The 19,716-nt window shown below is 43.9% G+C and overlaps 1 protein-coding gene across 12 annotated transcripts in view; it reads left to right on the plus strand.

The window, feature by feature from the left end:
- LOC144500442 (uncharacterized) overlaps positions 1–19,716 on the plus strand; it is a 256,651-nt gene that overhangs the window by 67,814 nt on the left and 169,121 nt on the right. For 11 of the 12 annotated variants that reach the window (XR_013498975.1, XM_078223362.1, XM_078223364.1 and 8 more), the window contains 2 exons: positions 3,664–11,148; positions 11,263–11,373. Coding sequence is in view for 11 of the 12 variants with exons in the window: in XM_078223362.1 (XP_078079488.1) it covers positions 3,664–11,148; positions 11,263–11,373 (7,596 nt within the window). In the remaining variant the exon portion in view is untranslated. Of the gene's footprint in view, positions 1–2,351; positions 2,741–3,663; positions 11,149–11,262; positions 11,374–19,716 lie in introns of those variants that run through there. The other variant, XM_078223370.1, reaches the window with a different exon arrangement.

Genomic DNA, 19,716 nt, shown 5'->3' on the forward strand with positions numbered 1-19,716 from the left:
TGATTGCAGACTGATTACTGAAAAGAACGCAGCTTCTGTCAGTGTTGGTGCCATCATCAGAGACAGAGAAACTGGAATAATAGAAAGGAGTCCTTGCTGGTGTCGGAGGAAGTGTGGTCAAGGTAGTTGTGGGATTCAGTGGCTTTATTGTGAATATTGGTCAATAGCCTATTCCCAGGAATGGAGATAGACATTTAGGCACCACAAGCTACTTTGCTGCCCTAATGGAAGCCTGCAGATCAGCTAATAAAGCAGCAAAATTGTACAGCAGTCATCCTTCACTCCGTGTCCAGCAGGGTGGCTTCAGCTATGTTGGCAATTGTGTGGATGCCCACCGCATTAGCTCATCCCAAGATTTCCGATGGGGCCAGCGACGTAGCCAATGGCCACCCAATTCCCTCTTCCTTGGAACTTTGGGAACCTGAATCTGACATACAACCACCCTAAATCAATCTGTGTACATTAGATCATCATTTCTGCAGATAAATTAGGACCCATCTAACTCCAGTCACAGAGCTTGAATCTTAGAATCTTAGAAACCCTACAGCACAGAAAGAGGCCATTCGGCCCATCGAGTCTGCACCGACCACAATCCCACCCAGGCCCTACCCCCATATCCCTACATATTTACCCATTAATCCCTCTAACCTACACATCCCAGGACACTAAGGGCAATTTTAGCATGGCCAATCAACCTAACCCGCACATCTTTGGACTGTGGGAGGAAACCGGAGCACCCGGAGAAAACCCACGCAGACACGAGGAGAATGTGCAAACTCCACACAGACAATGACCCAAGCTGGGAATCGAACCCAGGTCCCTGGAGCTGTGAAGCAGCAGTGCTAACCACTGTGCTATCATGCCGCCTTGGTCCTAAGTGATTTCAATAGTAGATATACAGCTGATCTGTGTACGTGCATTTATTGTTACACTCGAGTGAAATTGTATTCGGTCTCTAAATCCAAGATGATCCGGATCTGATTTCTCAGAAATGAATCTCCGGTTGAAATTTAGATGAACAAACTGGGGCTGAAATTGGCCTTGGCCACCAGTGCAAATTGGGTGAGAGCAGAGTGGCAGTCTCTTTCACACTCCCCCACCTCTCAATCTTTTTATATATGGGAAAGAAAATAGGCCTGTGTGTAAAACAGTTGCTGAGCCTGTTTTGTGCGACTGTCCGAGATGAGGTACCTCCACTGTATCTGATGGTCATCTACTATAATTATATAGTATTGTACATATGACGGTAGAACCGCAAAATATACTATCAGGCATCTTTTTGTTCCATATTGAAATCTGACAGACACGATGAGTTTGGTAAACCTTGCATTGGGCCGCATTGGGAATTGAATTGATTTATTATTGTCACATGTATTGGGATACAGTGAAAAGTATTGTTTCTTGCAAACTGTGACAGATAAAACATATCATTGACAGAGAACATAGGGGAGAAGGAAAGGAGAGGGTGCAGAACGTAGTGTTGCAGTTACAGATAGTGTGAAAAGAAAGATCAGCTTAATGTGTGATAGGGCCATTCGAAAATTTAATGGCAGCAGGGAAGAAGCTGTTCTTGAGTCGGTTGGTAAGTCTTTTCAGACTTCTGTATCTTTTTCATGATGGAAGAAGGTGGAAGAGAGAATGTCCGGGGTGCATGTTTCCTTGATTATGTTGGCTGCTTTTCCAAGGCAGTGGGAAGTGTAGACAGTGTCAGTGGATGGGAGGCTGGTTTGTGCGATGGATTGGGCTACATTCACGACCTTTTGTAGTTTCCTGAAGTTTGGTATGGCTCCTCGTCTGACCAAGACGTGATACAAGCAGAAAGAATGCTTTCTATGGTGCATCTGTAGAAATTGGTGAGAGTAGCAGTGGGCATACTGAATTTCCTTAGTCTTCTGAGAAAGTAGAGATGTGGGAAAGCTTTCTTAACTCTCGCATTGGCATAGAGGGACCAGGACAGTTTGGTGATCTGGGTACTTGGAAACTTGAAGCTCTCGACCATTTTCACTTCATCACTGATGTAGACAGGGGCATGTCCTCCACTGTGTTACCTGAAGTCAACGACTATCTCCTTTGTTTTGTTGACATTGAGGGAGAGATTATTGTTGTTGCACCATTTCACCAGATTCTCTATCTCTTTCCTGTACTCAGTCTCATCATTGGGATGTATAAGTGCAAACGGGATGGGGATGTGGTGGGTGAAATACGAGCCTGTTGTCATCATAACAACGGGGTGGTGGGGTTGTGTGGTGTGCAATGCTTTGGGGTTCCAAGTTCGAACCTCATCACAGTGGATGGTTAAATTTAAATTCTGAAATAAACCTCTCCACCTTCCAACCCACCATGTTCTTCAGTTTCCAGGGACTGTTCCCAAGAGGCTGAAGGCTTTTTACTGCCGGTTTTCCTGTCTGGAAGATCCATGAGCCAATCAGTCTGGCTGGCTACCAGGTGGGAAACGGAATTAAAATGTGCATGACGGTCAACAGCTGGACAAAACAGATGAACAGGGCTTGTCTCCCTCACCCCAGGGCACAGCGGGAGAGTTCAGTTACCTGCCCCAGAGACTAAGTGCACATTGCCTGTGTGGAGTTTGCACGTTTGCTGAAGGGTCGGGCCGGACCAAAGGCCTGGCTGGACCGAACGAGCGGGCCTTTTGGATCGGACCGAAGGCGTGGTTCTCCCCCTGTCTGCGTGGGTTTCCTCCGGGTGCTCCAGTTTCTTCCCACAGTCTAAAGATGTGCAGGTTAGGTTGACTGGCCATGCTAAATTTCCCTTGTGTCAGGGGAATTAGCAGGATAACATGGGGTTATGGGTCTTGGGTCTGGGTGGGGTTGATGTCAATGCGGGCTCTGTGGGCTGAATGGCCTCCTTCTGCAGTGTAGGGATTCTAATATAGAATCCAGTATTAAAAGGTTGTGCCGCTGAATTTGTTTTAGCCTCCACTAGAGTGCACACCTGCCCTCTCCGTACCTCCCTATAAATACCAGGGCTGGTCTGTCAGTAAGTGCTCAGCTGGTTTCATGATGGACTGGACAGAATTGGTAAAACGCCTCTGTGATTTTCATGGTCAGAAGAGGCTCTTTTCTTCCCATTCTCTTTCTTCGATAGAACTGTTGTAAATAGGATATAATCTCAAACAAGCAAGCAAAATACTGCAGATGCTAGAAATCTGAAAATGCTGGAAACACTCAGCAGGTCAGGCAGCGACCAGGGACAGAGAAAAGCAGGCTTAAAGTTTCAGCTCAATTATGTGGGTTCTGTCATAACCTCCAACATTTTCTGTTTCTATTATATTGTACGTTTACACTTTTTCTCTTGCACTGGAAGAGGAGGGAGATGGATTAGCAGCTAGCATGTGGCAAAACATCATTTTGAGATCATTTTAATGCTGAACGAAAGTTTGTGTGATAACTTTCTGCATGGAATAAGACTTTCATTGTCTGCTACTGATTGCTGAGAGATGTGAGGGCTGTCTATGGATGCTGATTCTGGGATGAAAGGCAGTTGTTAACTTAATATCAGTGGTTCACTGTCTCCATGCATGCAGTGCTTGGCTTCAGCACATTAATTCTGCTGCATGTGGATGAACAAACTACTGCCTGTTTGTGTGTCAGAATTCTATTGGTATTTTAGTGTGTAATTTTCAAACTTTTCCGCTGTTGACAGCCCCAAAACAGGAGACAATGGTGCCCAGCCTCTGGAAAGCAATATCAAAAAGAACCTGGATTCTACATCTGGAGAAATCCCAGTAGAACAAACAGATGCATCACAAGAATGCAAAGAAAAGGCAAATCTTCAAATCCTGACTGATCCAAAGGCCCCCTTATTAACCGACAATAAAAAAAGCTTGTGGTCTTTACTGGAAGATGCCGTGTTTGAAGGAACTGCCTTGAAAGTGAATAATGCATGCAATGAGACACAACCTCCTGGGGCGGCAGATACTGGTGGCTGCCTGAAAGCCAGTTCCTTAGCAGGACAGGCAATCACTGCAGCAAGTGCAGCTGAGGAAAGGTTCTCCGATCTATTGCACGACGGTGAACAGCTGGACAAAACAGATGAGCAGGGCTCATATCCCTCGCCCCAGGGCACAGTTGGGAGAGTTCAGTTACCTGCCCCCGAGACTAAGTGCAGCCTCATGTTGTTGTCAGAACCAGACTGTAAGGAATCCATCAGTGGGGAAAATCCTGCAGAAAGCACAGATGGCCAAAGCAATCTGTTCGTGGTAGAAATCCAAGACCCGGTGTATCTGACACCAGCGAGTGTAGACAGAAGCACTGAGTGTGCGGCAGTCGCCGGCTACAATGCTGTCAGGCAACCTCGGCTCAAAGTTGAAAATGAGCAGTTCATTGACGAGGTGGTCATTGACAAAGGAGAAGAGTGCATCTTACCAAAGGTCAGCCTTAAAGGAACAGAGGGTTCTACTTCAGTGTCTGAGTGTACTCTAAATTCTGAGAGAGCAGCATCAAATGGGAATGAGTTGAGTTTGAGTTGCCATATTGATCACGATCAAACATCTAGCAGTGAAGAAAATGAGTGCAGTTTTCTGACAGGCACAGAAAATCAAGTAAACCCTGACAACATGGAGTTACTGTCCACCTGTACATCAGAGCTTGATCCTGCTGCATTGAATGTCACACTCTTAGCAGGCGATGAAGAGCAACAGAAAACATACATTAAAGAGCAGGAAAGTACCTCCACAGAAAGTGTCTGCAACCTTGTAGCTGAGACGGAGAATATTCCAGGAACTGTCGACCCGTCCTCAATCCAGCAGAACTCCAGTCCTGGGAGAGCGGAAGAAAAGCTAATGGGTCTCAGCTGTGATTGTGAACAGGGTCAAATTTACAATCAGGAATCAAAAACTAATGCCTGTGAAGGAGATTCGGGTAGTCATCAATTGCACATGCAAACTATCATGTTTCCAATCGATCCTCAAAAGATGGATGGATTGGAGCCAAAAGGGACAGGATTTGTTTTTGATGGTGAACAGCAGAGAAGTAGCAGTGAATCAGAAGAAAAGGTTTGTGAAGATAATGCGTGGAATCTTCAAGAAAGCATTAATTTAGCACCGAGTTATGGGAATACTTACTCAGAGGATGCACCAAATGAGCCACTGGATGGCTGCTGTGATCACAACCAGCAAACACTAGGCCGTGAGAAGCAAGCAAATGTTTCGGAAGAAAAAATATCCACTGTGCAGACTGACACAGACATCTGTCCTTTTCCAGGAACTTCTGAACTGCCACTTTATCAGGGCTTGGACTTGGGGCAAATGAAAGAAATGTTACGTGGTTTCCAAAATGACCAGCAAGTCTGCGACACTGAAAAACAAGAGAGCAGATCTGAGAGAAACGGGCACAGCCTTCAGACTGGTGGAGAAAATGGGCCATTCCAAGATGGCGTGAGGCTGCCTCCGAGCTCTCAGGATCCTGAATCAATGGATATGAAAGGAGAACTAAATTTAAATTTGGCTAGCGAACGACACGAAAACACCAGTGAGATACAAGCTGAGGTTTGTGCGAAGGGGTTGTCTGGGGAGGGGTTGTCCAACTTGCAGACGAACCTCGGCTTAGAAAACATGACGTTGCTAGGCACGTTTGAGTTGACCCCAAGTTCAGAGCCTCCTCGCACAGTGAGTGTCAATGAGATATTGGCCCCCACTCCTGAGCAGGCAGGTAACAGTGAAGCAAAAGAAATCCTTTGTGAAGAGAATGTGTATTGTCTACACACAGCGTATCCGGAATTACCAGTGAACTCGCAGGTTTCTGATACAGTTAGATCAAAAGAGACATTGTTCTCTGTCACTAATGAACAGCAAGCGCACAACAGCAAAAAGGACGAGGAAACCTCTGAAACAAACCAGTGTGCCTTGCAGACAAGGTTAGAAAGCTCCACATCACCAGAGAGCAGGGAGCTATCGCTTAATTGTCAAAACTCCGATTCGAAAGAAGCAACAGGAGAGAAACTATCAGATTTCAGCCATTTCGCTGGACAAACGTCGACATGTACTGGAGAAACACTCTGTCAAGAAGATCTGAGCAATAATCAGATGATAGAAAATATGATAATCCCAGCAGCCATGCAGCTGCCAGCTGGCTCCGACTTTCCCGGTGCAGCTGAAGTGAAAGAATCCTTTTTGTCTGTTAGTAATGAAGAGGCATGCAGCAGTGAAAAGCAGGAGAAAGTGTCTGAAGAAAGTATGTGCAGCCCTCCAGCTCCGATGGAAAGGACTTTTTTCACCGAAACGGTGCTCTTACCACTTTCTCAGAATGTGGACTCGACGGGCACAGAAAATGGACAGGAGCGTTTGAACCATGGCAGCGAACATCAAGCTACACCGGGAGAAACAGAAGGAAATGCCACGAGAGAAGTGTGCAGCTTTCAGGCTGATTGTCAAGATTCGATTTCCGAAAGAGTGGAATCATCACTGGCCCCTCGGTGTACAGCTGACACGGAAATGAAAGAGGCATCGCTGGCCTTCAGTGCCAAACAGCCACGGACATTTGTCAGCAAAGAACAGCAAAAGGGTTATGAGGGGGATGTAGGTAGTCTTCAGAAAGGTCTTGGAGATACCGTACTGTCAACAAGCACAGCATTAGCATTGAATCCTCAGTGTCCGACAACCAGAGAAGCGATATCCGAGGATTTTTCTCATGAGCGACAGCCGATGTGTGAGAGCGAGTATATAGAAGGCCCCGATGAGAAGGATTCGGGCATCCCTCAGATGTGTGCAAGAAATATTACAATTCCAGAGGTCTTTAAATTACCACTCAACGTGCAGAATTCTGATACAGTGGAACACAGAGAGTTATTATTCATGGGATTTAGCAATGAACAGCAGCAAGTAGATATTGGGATAGCCAAAGGAAAAGACATTGAAGAAAATGTTCAGAACTTTCAGACAGACCTTGCGAAGGTTATTGCCACAAGCACAGATTTGTCACCCAGCTCCGAGATTCCTAGCGTTACTGGGTTCAGCCACAGGGAAGAGCATGTGTGTGATAGAGAACCGCAAGAAACGGTGTCTGATGACAATATTTACACCTTCCCAATTGATACAGAAACTGGTCTCTTCCAATTATCTCAGAACATTGGTTCAGTAGCTGCAGGAAATGACCAGTTGCCATTGGGTTGCGATAGTGAACAGGAAGCAGCAGTTGGGGAAATAGCAGAGAGTCTCTCAAAGGAAGAAAACGTGGACAGCTTTCAGAGTGATCAAGAGGAGACGATCTCAGGAAGCGTGCAATTACTGCCAGTCTCTCAGCTGACAGCTGGCATTGGAATGAAAGATGCGTCTCTGACCTTCGGTGACGAACAGCAACAAACATCCGTCAGTGAAGAAGAGCAAAAGAATGATGACGGGGTGGTGTGCAGTCTCCAGCAAGTTCTTGAACTTACCGTACAGCCAACAAGCACAGAAATAGCACCAAATCCTCAGGATTGTACAACAAAAGAAAACACATCAGAGGACTTTGAGCAGCTGCACATATGTGACACTGAATTCAAGCACGGGTTCCCTGAGCTGAATTTAGGAATGTCTTTGATACCTGCGGAAAACATTCCAACTCCAGAAGCAATTAAATTGTCAATCGACGCAGGGAATCCTGAGGTAGACAAACCAGATGATGTGTCACTGGGGTTCAGCAGACAACAAGAGGGCTGCGAGATTAAAGAACACATTTTAGAAGAAAATGAGCAAAACTTTTGGACTGGAAACACTGCAACCCCAGAAGTGCCAAAACCAGCAGAGAGCTGTCAGGATTCTGACACTACAAAGCTAGAAGGGACAATAATTGGATTCAACGGTGATCATCAGCAAGTAGATGACGAGACGAAACAAGGAGTGACTGAAGAAAATCTGTGCTGCTGTCACACCGCCACCGGAAGTACGGAAAACATTTTGATCCCGAAAGCCCCTCAGGATCCCGGTACAAGTGGAATGAATGAGAAGCTTTTGGGCTTTATTGATGGAAAAGAGCAACAAATACCCGCAGGAGGAGTGGAAGACAACTACCTTGGAGAAAATGTAAGTTCCCTTCTACAAGGTGAACAAAATATTCCACATCCCAGAACCGCAGAGTATGCTTCCCAGTATCCGACTCCTGACACATTGGAGGAGAGATTATATTATGGGTGTGATGTGGAACCTCAGCAGATAAATGGGAATGCAACAAAAGTGGATACTTCTGCTGAAAGCATGAGCAGCCTTCAGGTAGGTATGGAAACCATCCTTCCAGAATCCATCACATTGACACTGAGTCCTTCCATTCCTCAGCCACTTGAAGATAAGGATAAGGCACTGGTGTTTAGTGAGGAGCAACATATCTATAGTAGTCCAACAGAAGAAAACATCTTGGAGAACAATGTATGCAGTCTTATGGCAGTTGTTGAAAATGTAACTGCACTGAATAACTGTATGGAATTATCAACTGGTTTGGAGAATCACCACATAGAAGGGGCAAATGAAAACCCACTGTGGTTCAGCTGTGAAATTGATGAGCAAAAAAAGCCTAGTGATGGACTGAAACAGAATATCTGTGATGAAAGTCAACACGGCTTCCAACCGGATACAGCAAGTGTCCTTTCTGAAGAACTGATTCCCACCGCAGTGACCCATAGTCAGTCAGAAGTGCAAGAAATGTTACCCTGTTTTATTCATGAACAACAATTAGTTAGCAATGAGGCAAAAGAAAATGTTTGCGAAGAAAACATCTGTCGCCTTCAGATCTCTGAGGTTGTTGGGCTGACACCTGGCTCGCAGAGTCCTGACACATCAAATGAAAGTTCATTAGCAGTTGTTGGTGAACATCCACAAACAAGTCTCAGTATAATGAAAGGCAATGTTCTTGAGGAGAATGTGTGGAGCCTTCAGACAGGGTCAGAGCCCGTACTTGCAGAAACCATGGAATTGATAGCTAGCCTTCAGAATTGTGATGAAAACAAAGAAAAAGAGACCCGACAAAGCTTTTGTGGGGATTTAAAACAAGAGCTCATGCTCAACAATGAATCAAAAGCAAACCTTCCTGAAGGAAGTGTGCAGGTATCAAAAATGAGTCCAGAAGACATAAGGTTGTTGGTGGAAAAGGAATTGATAGCTTGCACACAGGATACCACCACCCTGATGGAGAACATAATGGGTTTCCGTGGTGGACAACAAATGGAAAAGGTGGGCAGCCTCCAAGATGACAGTGCGGGTAACTTGTTTCCAGAAACCACAGAATTGATACCTGGTATCTGTATTGAGATTGCCGATGCAAAGGAGGTGGAGAATGAACAGGAGCAGATGTGCAGCAGTGTAAATAAAAAGGAGGAAGAAGCTGTTTCTTTCTTGGAGGATGCTGTGGAAAATATTAACAACTCTGAAAATATGAAAATGGCACCAAGACCTCAGGATTCTACCAGCTCTGAACTAATGGCTTTCAGTAATGAGCAACAGCAGGTATGTAGCAGCGGGATGAAAACAGAAATGTGTAAGGAAGATAATTCTATAGATAATTTATGTGCAGATACCACCATGATATTATCATTTAGTCCTTTGGATGATGATGCCATGGAGTTTAGGGAGAAGCCTTCAGATGTTGGTTGGAACCTTGGACAACAAAATTGGGACACTGAAGCACAAGACAATATCTCAGAAAATAATACGTTTCAATCAAAGACTGATTCAGAAATCACTACACCCTTAGAAGCAACACAATTAGAATCCAACTTGCAGATTCTTGAGTTGGAGAATGGACAAGATTATTTATTGGCTTCCCGTATTGATAATGACAAGAGTCAAAGCTCCAATGGAGAACCAGAGGAAAAAGACTTTGAAGAAGATGTGAACTGCCTTGTGATCGGTGCAGAAGGTATAATCCCAGAAGCCACTAAATGGACACCCATGCCTCAGGCCCCTGAAGAAGTAGAGCCAAAGGGGATGTCATTGGACTTAGAGAATGAACAGCAGCAAAATTGCAACACTGAAAGCAAAGAGGCGAACAGCATTCAAGCTAGCAGTGAGAATACTCCAGCCCAGGAGCCTGGGGACCTGTTATCCAGCTCCCAGAAATCTGATACTGAGAAAGAGGGAGATAAATTATTGGATTTCAGCCATGACGCTGAACAACAGACGTGCAACAGTGAAACAAAAACAAGCATCTTCAAAGAAAAAGCATGCATTGATAAGATGGGTATCGAAACCTCTGTTCTGCCAGAATGTGTGAAATTGTTATCCAGCCCTGATATTGTGACTGCGCTACAGGAGACCACAAACAGTACTCTCAGCAAAACTCAGCAAATATCTATGAATGAAACAAAAGAAAACACCTCTGCTGAAAACCTACATAGCCTTGACACTTTAATCGCAGAATCCAGTGAGCTCGCTTGTGGCCCCTTGCATTCTGACACAACAATAGAAGAGTATATTTTATGGCAAAGATATGACAGTGAGAAACAACAGAGCCCAAACCTGAATGGAAAAGGAAGCATTTGTGTGAATAGCGTTGGGAACGGGAAAAAAAGCATGAGTTTTGGCATTGACCCTGAAATAGAGTTTCCTCTTTGCACTCTGTCTGTCTCTGAAGCTGTGGAAATAAACCAGCTCATGGCTACAACCTCCGACAGTGAGCAAGAGCAGACATATGACAATCTAATTCCACATAGTACCTGCGGGGAGAAATTAAGTCTGGAGATGGATTGTGCTTTAGGAAGTGGAAACGTCCCAGAGGAAATAGAGAAAGACTTACTCTCAGCAGGAGGCATGGACTATAAAAACCACACTGCACCTCAGGAAACTGAGCTTAGCCAATCCGTGACCATGGAAAGCAAGGAACCCAGTGGTACATCTGAACACTTGTCCTTGCTGCACATCGGAGATGCAGCAGAAAGCTGCTTAAGAATTGGTGCCAAAGAACAGGGAAGCATTATGGGTGTTCGGCCAACAGGGAATCGTGCTGGAATAGATCAAAATTCCATTGCAAAACAGTCCTCCGTGTCTGATATTGAAGTTGGAAATGAGTTCTCAGTTGCAATTGAACCACCAGCCAAAGCAGGACGCAGTTCCTCCAGCACATTAACAGATGTAACCGAGGAGGTGGTTCGGCCTGCTACATGTGAAAACACTGAAGTCAGAATAACTGAAAGAGGACTTGACAAAGAATTAAAGACTGAAAGGTACATCGGTCTTACTTTCGCATAAATATATTTATATTGCCATTAAATAGTTGCAGTAAGAGTGTGGACATCCAATTTTCTAACTCTTTTTTTCGTGCTCTCTATTGCCCATAGTCCTTTTCCTGAACCTGCCTCATCTTCACCTTCTGTACATGGAGAGGATGCTCTGGATGTAATTTGCACTGTAACAACAGCTGCACTGGATAAAGACAGCTTGGCCACAAGGTAGAAAAAGACAGTAATAGTTGGACAGACTGGCATCGCTCCTAAATTGCATGAATCTTTGTTATGTCATTAGAGCCACAGATGTTTGCAACACAGAAAGAAGTCCTTTGGCCTACTGTATCCGTAGCTGCTCTTGGCTGGAAGAATCCAATCCTTATCCCACTGCCCTGCTCCCTCTCTGTTTCATTCTTTCCTTTCACGTGTATTTGTTTTTCTCATGAATGATTCCCTACTTCAACTGTTACCTGTGGCAAAGTGTCCCATATGCAAACAAATGTAAAGACGTTTCTCTTAACCTTGCTCCTCACTCCATTAGTAACAGTGTTAAATCAGTGAGTCCTCATTGAATTCGTGTCATTCTTAACCAGAGAGAGGAAGCAGTTGGGTCTGATTATTTTCTTAAACCAAAATCTTCATTAATTTTGTTGGAGCATACAGAAAATATAGAATGTGTAACTGTTAGCTATGCACACACATTCAATGGATAGTGGGGCAGCCTTCCTATTGGTATTGAAAATGATCACATTTGTATATATATAATATATATATATAATAATATATACTCCCAATCATTTTTCAATCATTTAAAATCATAAAACTACAAGCAATTTTATAAAATATCAACATTTATGTTTAGAGGGTTCTGAGATTGGAGTGATGATGTGGAGATGCTGGCATTGGACTGGGGTGGGCACAGTCAGTCTCTCAACACCAGGTTAAAGTCCAATAGGTTTATTTGGAATCACGAGCTTTCAGAGCGCTGCTCCTTCATCAGGTGAGCGCTCTGAAGGCTCGTGATTGCAAATAAACCTGTTGGACTTTAACCTGGTGTTGTGAGACTTGTTACAGAATTGATGGAACAAGGTTTATTCTTCTTTCTTTGCATATACAAACACTTCATTTACTTGTTTCTGCATTCATTTAAAATTTGGTATTTTAACATATGTAGTGAGTTCTCATTGGTGTTTATATCTTGCTAAAAGCTTTTTGCATCAGTCACTTTTATTTATTGGTATGTTCTACTGATTATGGACTTATAAATGGGCCATTAACCAATTCCTACCCCATTCTTTCTTTATGCTGCCCTCCTTTTTTTTGAGTCATTCACATAATTTTCCAAAGTATTTCTTCTCCTGCATCTCACGGTGCAATTGTAGTTTTCTGAACCTACAATTGGTGTAGAGCTCACACGGGGACGTTGTGAGTCTGGTGACCAGGTGATATATTTAGGTCTGACAGAGTAAGTGACTCCAGCCTCGCTGTCAAGTATCAAAATGTCTCAAAGACCAGCCTGCCTGAGCTTCACCAAAAAAAGTAGCATGATTTTCCAGCCTGGGCGGAGCAGGCCACCAACTCTGATTATTTAAATGACCGATCCTCCTGATTTGAGGCAGGGTCTATGTAGTTGGTTACAGGTGGGCAGAGGTCCAGTATCTGTCCTAGATTCGCTGGCAAAGTAGTGACTCTGAAATTTCACGGGTCTTATTTGTGGTATCAGATCCTTAGTTTAGATATAAAGCAAAATACCAAATGTAAAGATTTACCAGAAATATTTTGAGATATTTCATTGATCCTGGTCTCCTTTTGCTGTGTTATTAATTGATATTTGCTCACAAGTCAATACTTTTCAGACACCCTGAAACATGATGAAAATATTTCTTTGAATTGGCTACTGCTTTGCTGCTCTCCTTGTCATATCACTGACCTTAGCTTATTTCAGAGCCTGAACTTGGAAACAACCAGCTTTTTTTCCCTGTGTTTTTTTTTTAAAGATTGTTCAACTATAATCTGGTGAAGATCCCGCTTTCCATCGCATTCTGCAGTCTCTTACATTTAGACAATATTCTGCCTTTCTATTCTTCCTCCTTTACATTTTTCCACATTTTACTGCATCTTCCAGTTTTTTTTTGCCAACTCATTTAACCTAACAATATCCCTTTGCCGATTCTTTTGGGGAGAATTTTGTCAACAGTATCTCATTCCTGACAATATATCCAGAGCTGTGCGCCACTTCCATTCCCTTCTGCCGTTTCCCCACACATTTATCATTTAAAAGTGAGGGTAGGCGGTGTACCATGGGAACCATATGCAATTCAGCAGCAGGGAAAGCTTTTTATTGGTGAAACCCACCATCAGCTGAAAATGCTTCCGCTGCTGGTTATAAAGGAATGTATGGGTGGCATGGTAGCACAATGGTTACCACTGCTGCCTCAGTGCCAGGGACCAGGTTCGATTCCTGGCTTGGGTCACTGTCTGTGTGGAGTTTGCATGTTCTCCCCGTGTCTGCGTGTGTTTCCACCGGGTGCTCCGGTTTCCTCCCACAGTCCAATGATGTGTGGGATAGGTGGATTGGCCATGTTAAATTGCCCCTTAGTGTCAGGGGGACTAGCTAGGGTAAATGCATAGGGTTATGGGGATGGGGCCTGGGTGGGATTGTGGTCGGTGCAGACTCGATGGGCCGATTGGCCTCCTTCTGCATTGTAGGATTCTATGATCTGTGAACCTTCTGGACAAAGTTGGGGGTGCAGCCACAGGCCACAACTTTGCTGCAAAATGCCAGTGCCCAACGTCTGCAATATCTTCCCTCGAGTAGCTGCATCCTGATCAGCCTCCCCTGCTGGTGCTGCCTGCTGCTGGCATCCAGGCCTTTGTTGTTGATCGGAAAGACCTTCGCATCATCTGCGACTGAGGTTTGCAGAATATTGGATGTATGAGACTCCTAGGTACTCCAACAATTGAGTTCTGTGAAGCAGGCAGACAGTGAGATGAGAGAATGTGTCTCCATGGATTTCACCCTTAAGAACTGATGAGCAATGAGTTTTTTGACTCATTCCATTGTCCACAAACTAAGCTCCACCTAACTCACACTGAGCTCCTCCCAGTTCGATCTCCCATCCTGGCATCACACGTGCTTCTGGAAGCTTTGCAGAAATAATCAACTGTAAATTTTATGCTTGAAGCCATTATTCCCCATCTTCCTTTTGTTACCGTCATTCTTATCTCCATCACCCTTGTCCCACCCAACTTTACTCTGTGTCTTCCTTCCACAACCTTTCAACCCCCACCCATCAGCCGGCACTCTGTTACCACCCAATTTGAAATACCATCCCTTCCCCTCTCCCTCCCCACTGAGCCCACACCCGTCCCTGTCGACATTCCCCCTTTGATTCCTAGACCCATCTCATATCATCCATCCCATGAGACCTGTGATTATCCCAACCTCAGACTGGATCTGCCTCCTCTTAGAATCTTAGAATCCCTACAGCACAGAAAGAGGCCATTCGGCCCATTTGAGTCTGCACCGACCACAATCCCACCCAGGCCCATATATTTACCCACTAATCCCTCTAACCTATGCATCCCAGGACACTAAGGGCAATTTTAGCATGGCCAATCAACCTAACCCGCACATCTTTGGACTGTGGGAGGAAACCGGAGCACCCGGAGGAAACCCACGCAAACACGAGGAGAATGTGCAGACTCCACACACAGTGACCCAAGCCAGGAATCGAACCCAGGTCCCTGGAGCTGTGAAGCAGCAGTGCTAACCACTGTGCTACCGTGCCGCTCCTGACCAAATCAACCTCCCCGCTGTGCCAGCCAATGCCCTGAGATGTATCTGCATGCGGGCAATACTGAGCACATCCTTTGGCCTCTCATTTGCTTCCCTGGACTAACTATCCCCTGCCCCCAAACTCAGGACACCAGGTCTTTCCCACTTCACTCCTCCATGGCTACGATGCCACCCTCCCTTGGAACCATCTTCCGCTCCTCCATGCCCTTGACCTACTCCACATTGCCAACTCCTTCACCACCGGCTTTCCCCCTCTGGTCCCAAACCTCCATGCAAGCTGCCATTCTCCTGCTTCCCTCCCTTGTGCTGCCCCAAACACAACTATTCCAAGCCGACTGGTGCACATCACTTTTTAAATGATCATGAACCGAAGCCCATGAGATTCCCACGCATTACTGATGTTTTCTTGAAGGTGGGACTTAATTTTAAAAAGCTCCACATTATTGAATATTCATGGCCGCTTGGCTGAACATGCCTAACTTTATCTCTGCATCTCAACCCACCATTGGGAAATTCAAATTCCGCATCCTCCCCACCACCCCCCCTCTCTCCACCAAATAAAGTTAGCCGACAAGCCACATTTCCCACTCTAATGGGCTCCATAAACTCCACGTGAGGCGGCACAGTGGTTAGGACTGCTGCCTCACAGCAACAGGGACCTGGGTTCGACTCCTGGCTTGAGTCACTGTCGATGCGGAGTTTGCACATTCTCCTTGTGTCTCCGGATGTTCCAGTTTCCTCCCACAGTCCAAAAGACGTGCTGGTTAGGTGTATTGGCCATGTTACATTCTCCCTCGGTGTACCCGAACAAGTGCCAGAGTGTGGCGACTTGGGGATTTTCACAGTAACTTCATTGCAGTGTTAATGTAAGCCCACTAAACTTTATCTCTGTGTTTGTATCCTCCTCACAACTGGCATTTCTGTATATCTTTGTCAGATAATTTGGTCTTCCCATTTGTTCTTGAGTGACATTACAGTTCCTTACGACACATAAGGAAAGGGAGGCAAATATTTTGACAGCCAATAATTTTGAAGTAAAAGCCAAGATTTCTGTTCAAGGTTCAAGATTCTTTTACCTTGAAATTGGATCATTTGAATATTTAACTGCTTAATATATTCATTTGAAGTTTCTTTCTGTTGTATTTTTAAAGGAGGCAAAAAGAGATTTGTGTTTGTGCTTCTGGCAAAGTTATGGACTGAGAAGTTTTGTCGGAGCAGATCAAGCATTTGTACACTAATACTTAGAATTTCAAGCCATCCAACATTTCAGAGCAAAATGGTTATTGTCTGAAATTCCAATGAGAATTGTATTTTAATTCTGAATTTCAAATAGAACCATAGAATCCTGGCGGTGCAGAGGCCAGCCTGCCCATCAAGTTTCCGCCAACTCTCTGAAAGAATATCCCACCAGGCCCTCCCGTCCGCCCTATCCCCGTATCACTGTGCGTTTCCCATGGCTAATCCACCTAACCTTCTCATCTTTGAACACTAAGGGGCAATTTAGCATGGCTAATCCACCTAATCTGCATATCTTTGAACACTAATGAGTAATTTAACATGGCTAATCCACCTAATTTACACATCTTTGGACTGTGGGAGGAAACCGGAGCACGCGGAGGAAACCCATGTAGACACGGGGAGAATGTACAAACTCCACAAAGTCACCCAAAGCCAGAATTGAACCCAGGTCTCTGGCACTGAGGCAGCTGTGCTAACCTTGTTTATTGTTCAAAATAGCTTCAAAGCTAAATGACTTTGTTAGAATATGGATAATGGTTTAAAGTCTCCAGCAGTGGTTAATTAAGAGTTAACGTGAAAGTGTGCTTAGCAGAGAACGGGGAAATCGGATTAATGGTAAAACCTTGAATTGGATTGAATCTTTAGTTAAGATTACAGTATCCCCATAGATGTTGATTGAAAAATGTTCATCATACAGATTATCAGTTATCCATGATGTAACCTCAGATCGTTGCCATTTGACAGCAGTTTGGAAGTGAGCTCTTGCCCATGATTCCGCTGTACTGACAACCTAGGATAAAGGGCAGTTTCCCTCACTCACTTGAAGAAATAGTTCACGCATTAATTTGACTCCGGGTTCACAGTCTTTATTAATTGAAAAACTTTATCCTTTTCTAATCTGAGAAAAGTTCATGGATCTTCTGAGAATAAATTGGCCTTGTAAAATCTGCCAGGATATCTGCTTTTTGAATACAGCAAAAAGTGCTCCCCCCCCCCCTTGCATTTGTAAAGTTATTCTGAACGCAAGTGCCAGACCCTCCTGTCTTTTCCCTCTTTCTGTTGTATTGAAATTCTTCATGTAATGTCCCAGCCTCACTTCGTTCATTCCAATTGTAAACCTGGAATTTAATTAACTCTTTCCTGCTTTCAGTAGCAACACAAAACACCTGCAGTTGTGATAGGTCTAATGAGAGCGACGGAACAGAATTAGTGAAAATAAATATTCCCCCAAATCGAGCAGTTCCTGAAACTTGGTTGAAATTTTGAGAGGGTTTCAATGTAAGCTTATCCTCCAGCTTGCTCAACCCGTCTTTCTCCTAGCAGGCTGTCATCCACTTGGCATGCAGTTAATAAACTCCAACTGAAAGCAGACCTCCGTACCATGAAGATGAAACGTGCACCTCATCATCACTGTAGCACGATGTATTGCTGACCCAACATCACAGTTTGTCATCCTTCTGGGCTTTATTCATTCTAAGCAGTCCGTTTTTCTTTTAATTTCAGAAGGTATTAAGATTGAAAGAAGAAAGCCATTTACAGATTGTCACCACCACAATGCTGAATTAAATCGAAATTGTTTGGGCACATTTAGACCGTAGTAAAAGACTTTCACTCACTAAGAGGGTGAAAGGTACAAACATATAGGACAGCAAATGCTGTGGCTGTAATTTGAGAGCCTTACATCAGACAGCTTTTCATTCGAATCTTCAGCTGTGAATTGTAAATTGAAATGGGTGGGCCGAATTGTATGAATACTACATGGAGTTGTATCCAACTGCCCCCACTCCACCCCGCCCAGCAGTTTCAGATGTCTGAAATGCACTTGTTGGTTGTCAGTCAGATGCTGACCTTTCGTGACAATGCAACAGGGAGGAGCCTCTGAAGGAAGGCTACAGTTTTATAACCAGTGGTCTTTTGTGCGAGTCACTCTTTCAATACACTTCATTCAAGAAGTGTGGACTCCACAGACTGTTAATTGGCTGGCTATAAGTGTTCCTCTCTGTCATTTATAGCTGCATTCGCAGATTGTTACTGTATTAGCTGTTGGAATTCATTGCAGTTTGTGGGCAACATACTGTGAGACCCACTGCATCCCAACTATGTGTCCATTGTGAAAAGACTTTTTTAACTTCAAAAACAACATATCTGCCTGACTTGTGCCTGGGTAAGTAGAATGAGATTTTCTCCATGTCTATCTTTAATGGTTAAACTGGTAAAACACAATTGCAGCATGATGCATATATTTTTAAAAAAAGGACTTGTATACTTCAGCCCATTTCAGTAAGTTACTCCCAGTGGTGCAATGTGGCAGATCAGTCTCGCTGTTCAGTTAAGCATGAAATAGTAACTGCAGACAGAATTAAATCTTGCATACATTTCATGGAAATTCAAAGATTGGTCACTTAAGGTTGCCTGGGTTAATAAACCTGCAATGAAGATATACCGGAACGGCTGACTCTTTAGAGACACAGTACAATGTGCTTTTCTTTTACTCTGTGAGGAGATCAGCCTTTATTGGTGATAATAACATGAGCAATAGACTTGTAAATTCTGCAGCCCTTGCGTCAGCCTGAAAGTTGGAGACCTATCTGATTGTACATGAGGGAAAAAGTGCAGTATTTATGTAAACATTCCTACAGGGAGGCAGACTCGAGTGTTGGTGGCACAGTGGGATGTTTGGAATAGAACAACAAAACCAGCAAAGATTAATTTTGTTTATGTTTCGTGTTTCTGAATGAACAGGAAACGACCGCAGAGTTTAATTGAAAGATTGGTGGGAGTTTTGGAAGTCTAACCTCCACCCCCCCCTCCCCCCGATTGTTCTTACCTTAACAGTTAAAGTGGCAGCTATTGAATGACTGAGGAGTGAGGTTCCTTGTCTCCTATATATATAGAAGAATTCGAACAAATTAATGAAAGTTGCTTTCATATATTTCCGATGCATTGTAGTCCCTAAGTGTGAGTGGTGTTTACTGTAAAATAGAAGTTGAGGATAATCCGTATCAATCAATATATTTGACATGGAGTATTTAATGCTAAAAATATTAATGATATAATTAACATTTAACAACTTTGCATTTAGATGTAGTTTACATTTAAATAGCATCTTAAGACATCCAAATATGCTTCAGTCAGTGAAGCAGTTTTGAAGTGCAGTCTCTTGTTTAGGGAAACTGAGTATTCAATTTGCACATAACATGTTTTTACATACAGAGATAAGTAAAATGACCAGATAATCCATCAGTGATTAAAAGTGGACTGTATACCCACGTAAACTGAAAACATTGGGCAATAGTTAGACAATAAATTTTATTTTCTTCCAAAACACTCTCCGCTGAGAGCATTTTGAACTTATTGTAGTCATTTTATTTCAAGCGAGTACCATTGTTGGTTAACACCCCTGTCAATGATCTGTGTTGGACATCGGCAGCCTGACCTCTTTCTGTCTGACAGCATCATAGGCACAAGGGCTAATGTTCTGAATGTACACGCCTAGCGAGTTGTCCATCTGCAAAAGATGCAAAATAGAA

Source organism: Mustelus asterias, chromosome 11 (assembly GCF_964213995.1).
Source record: "Mustelus asterias chromosome 11, sMusAst1.hap1.1, whole genome shotgun sequence".
NCBI classification, from domain to species: Eukaryota; Metazoa; Chordata; class Chondrichthyes; order Carcharhiniformes; family Triakidae; genus Mustelus; species Mustelus asterias.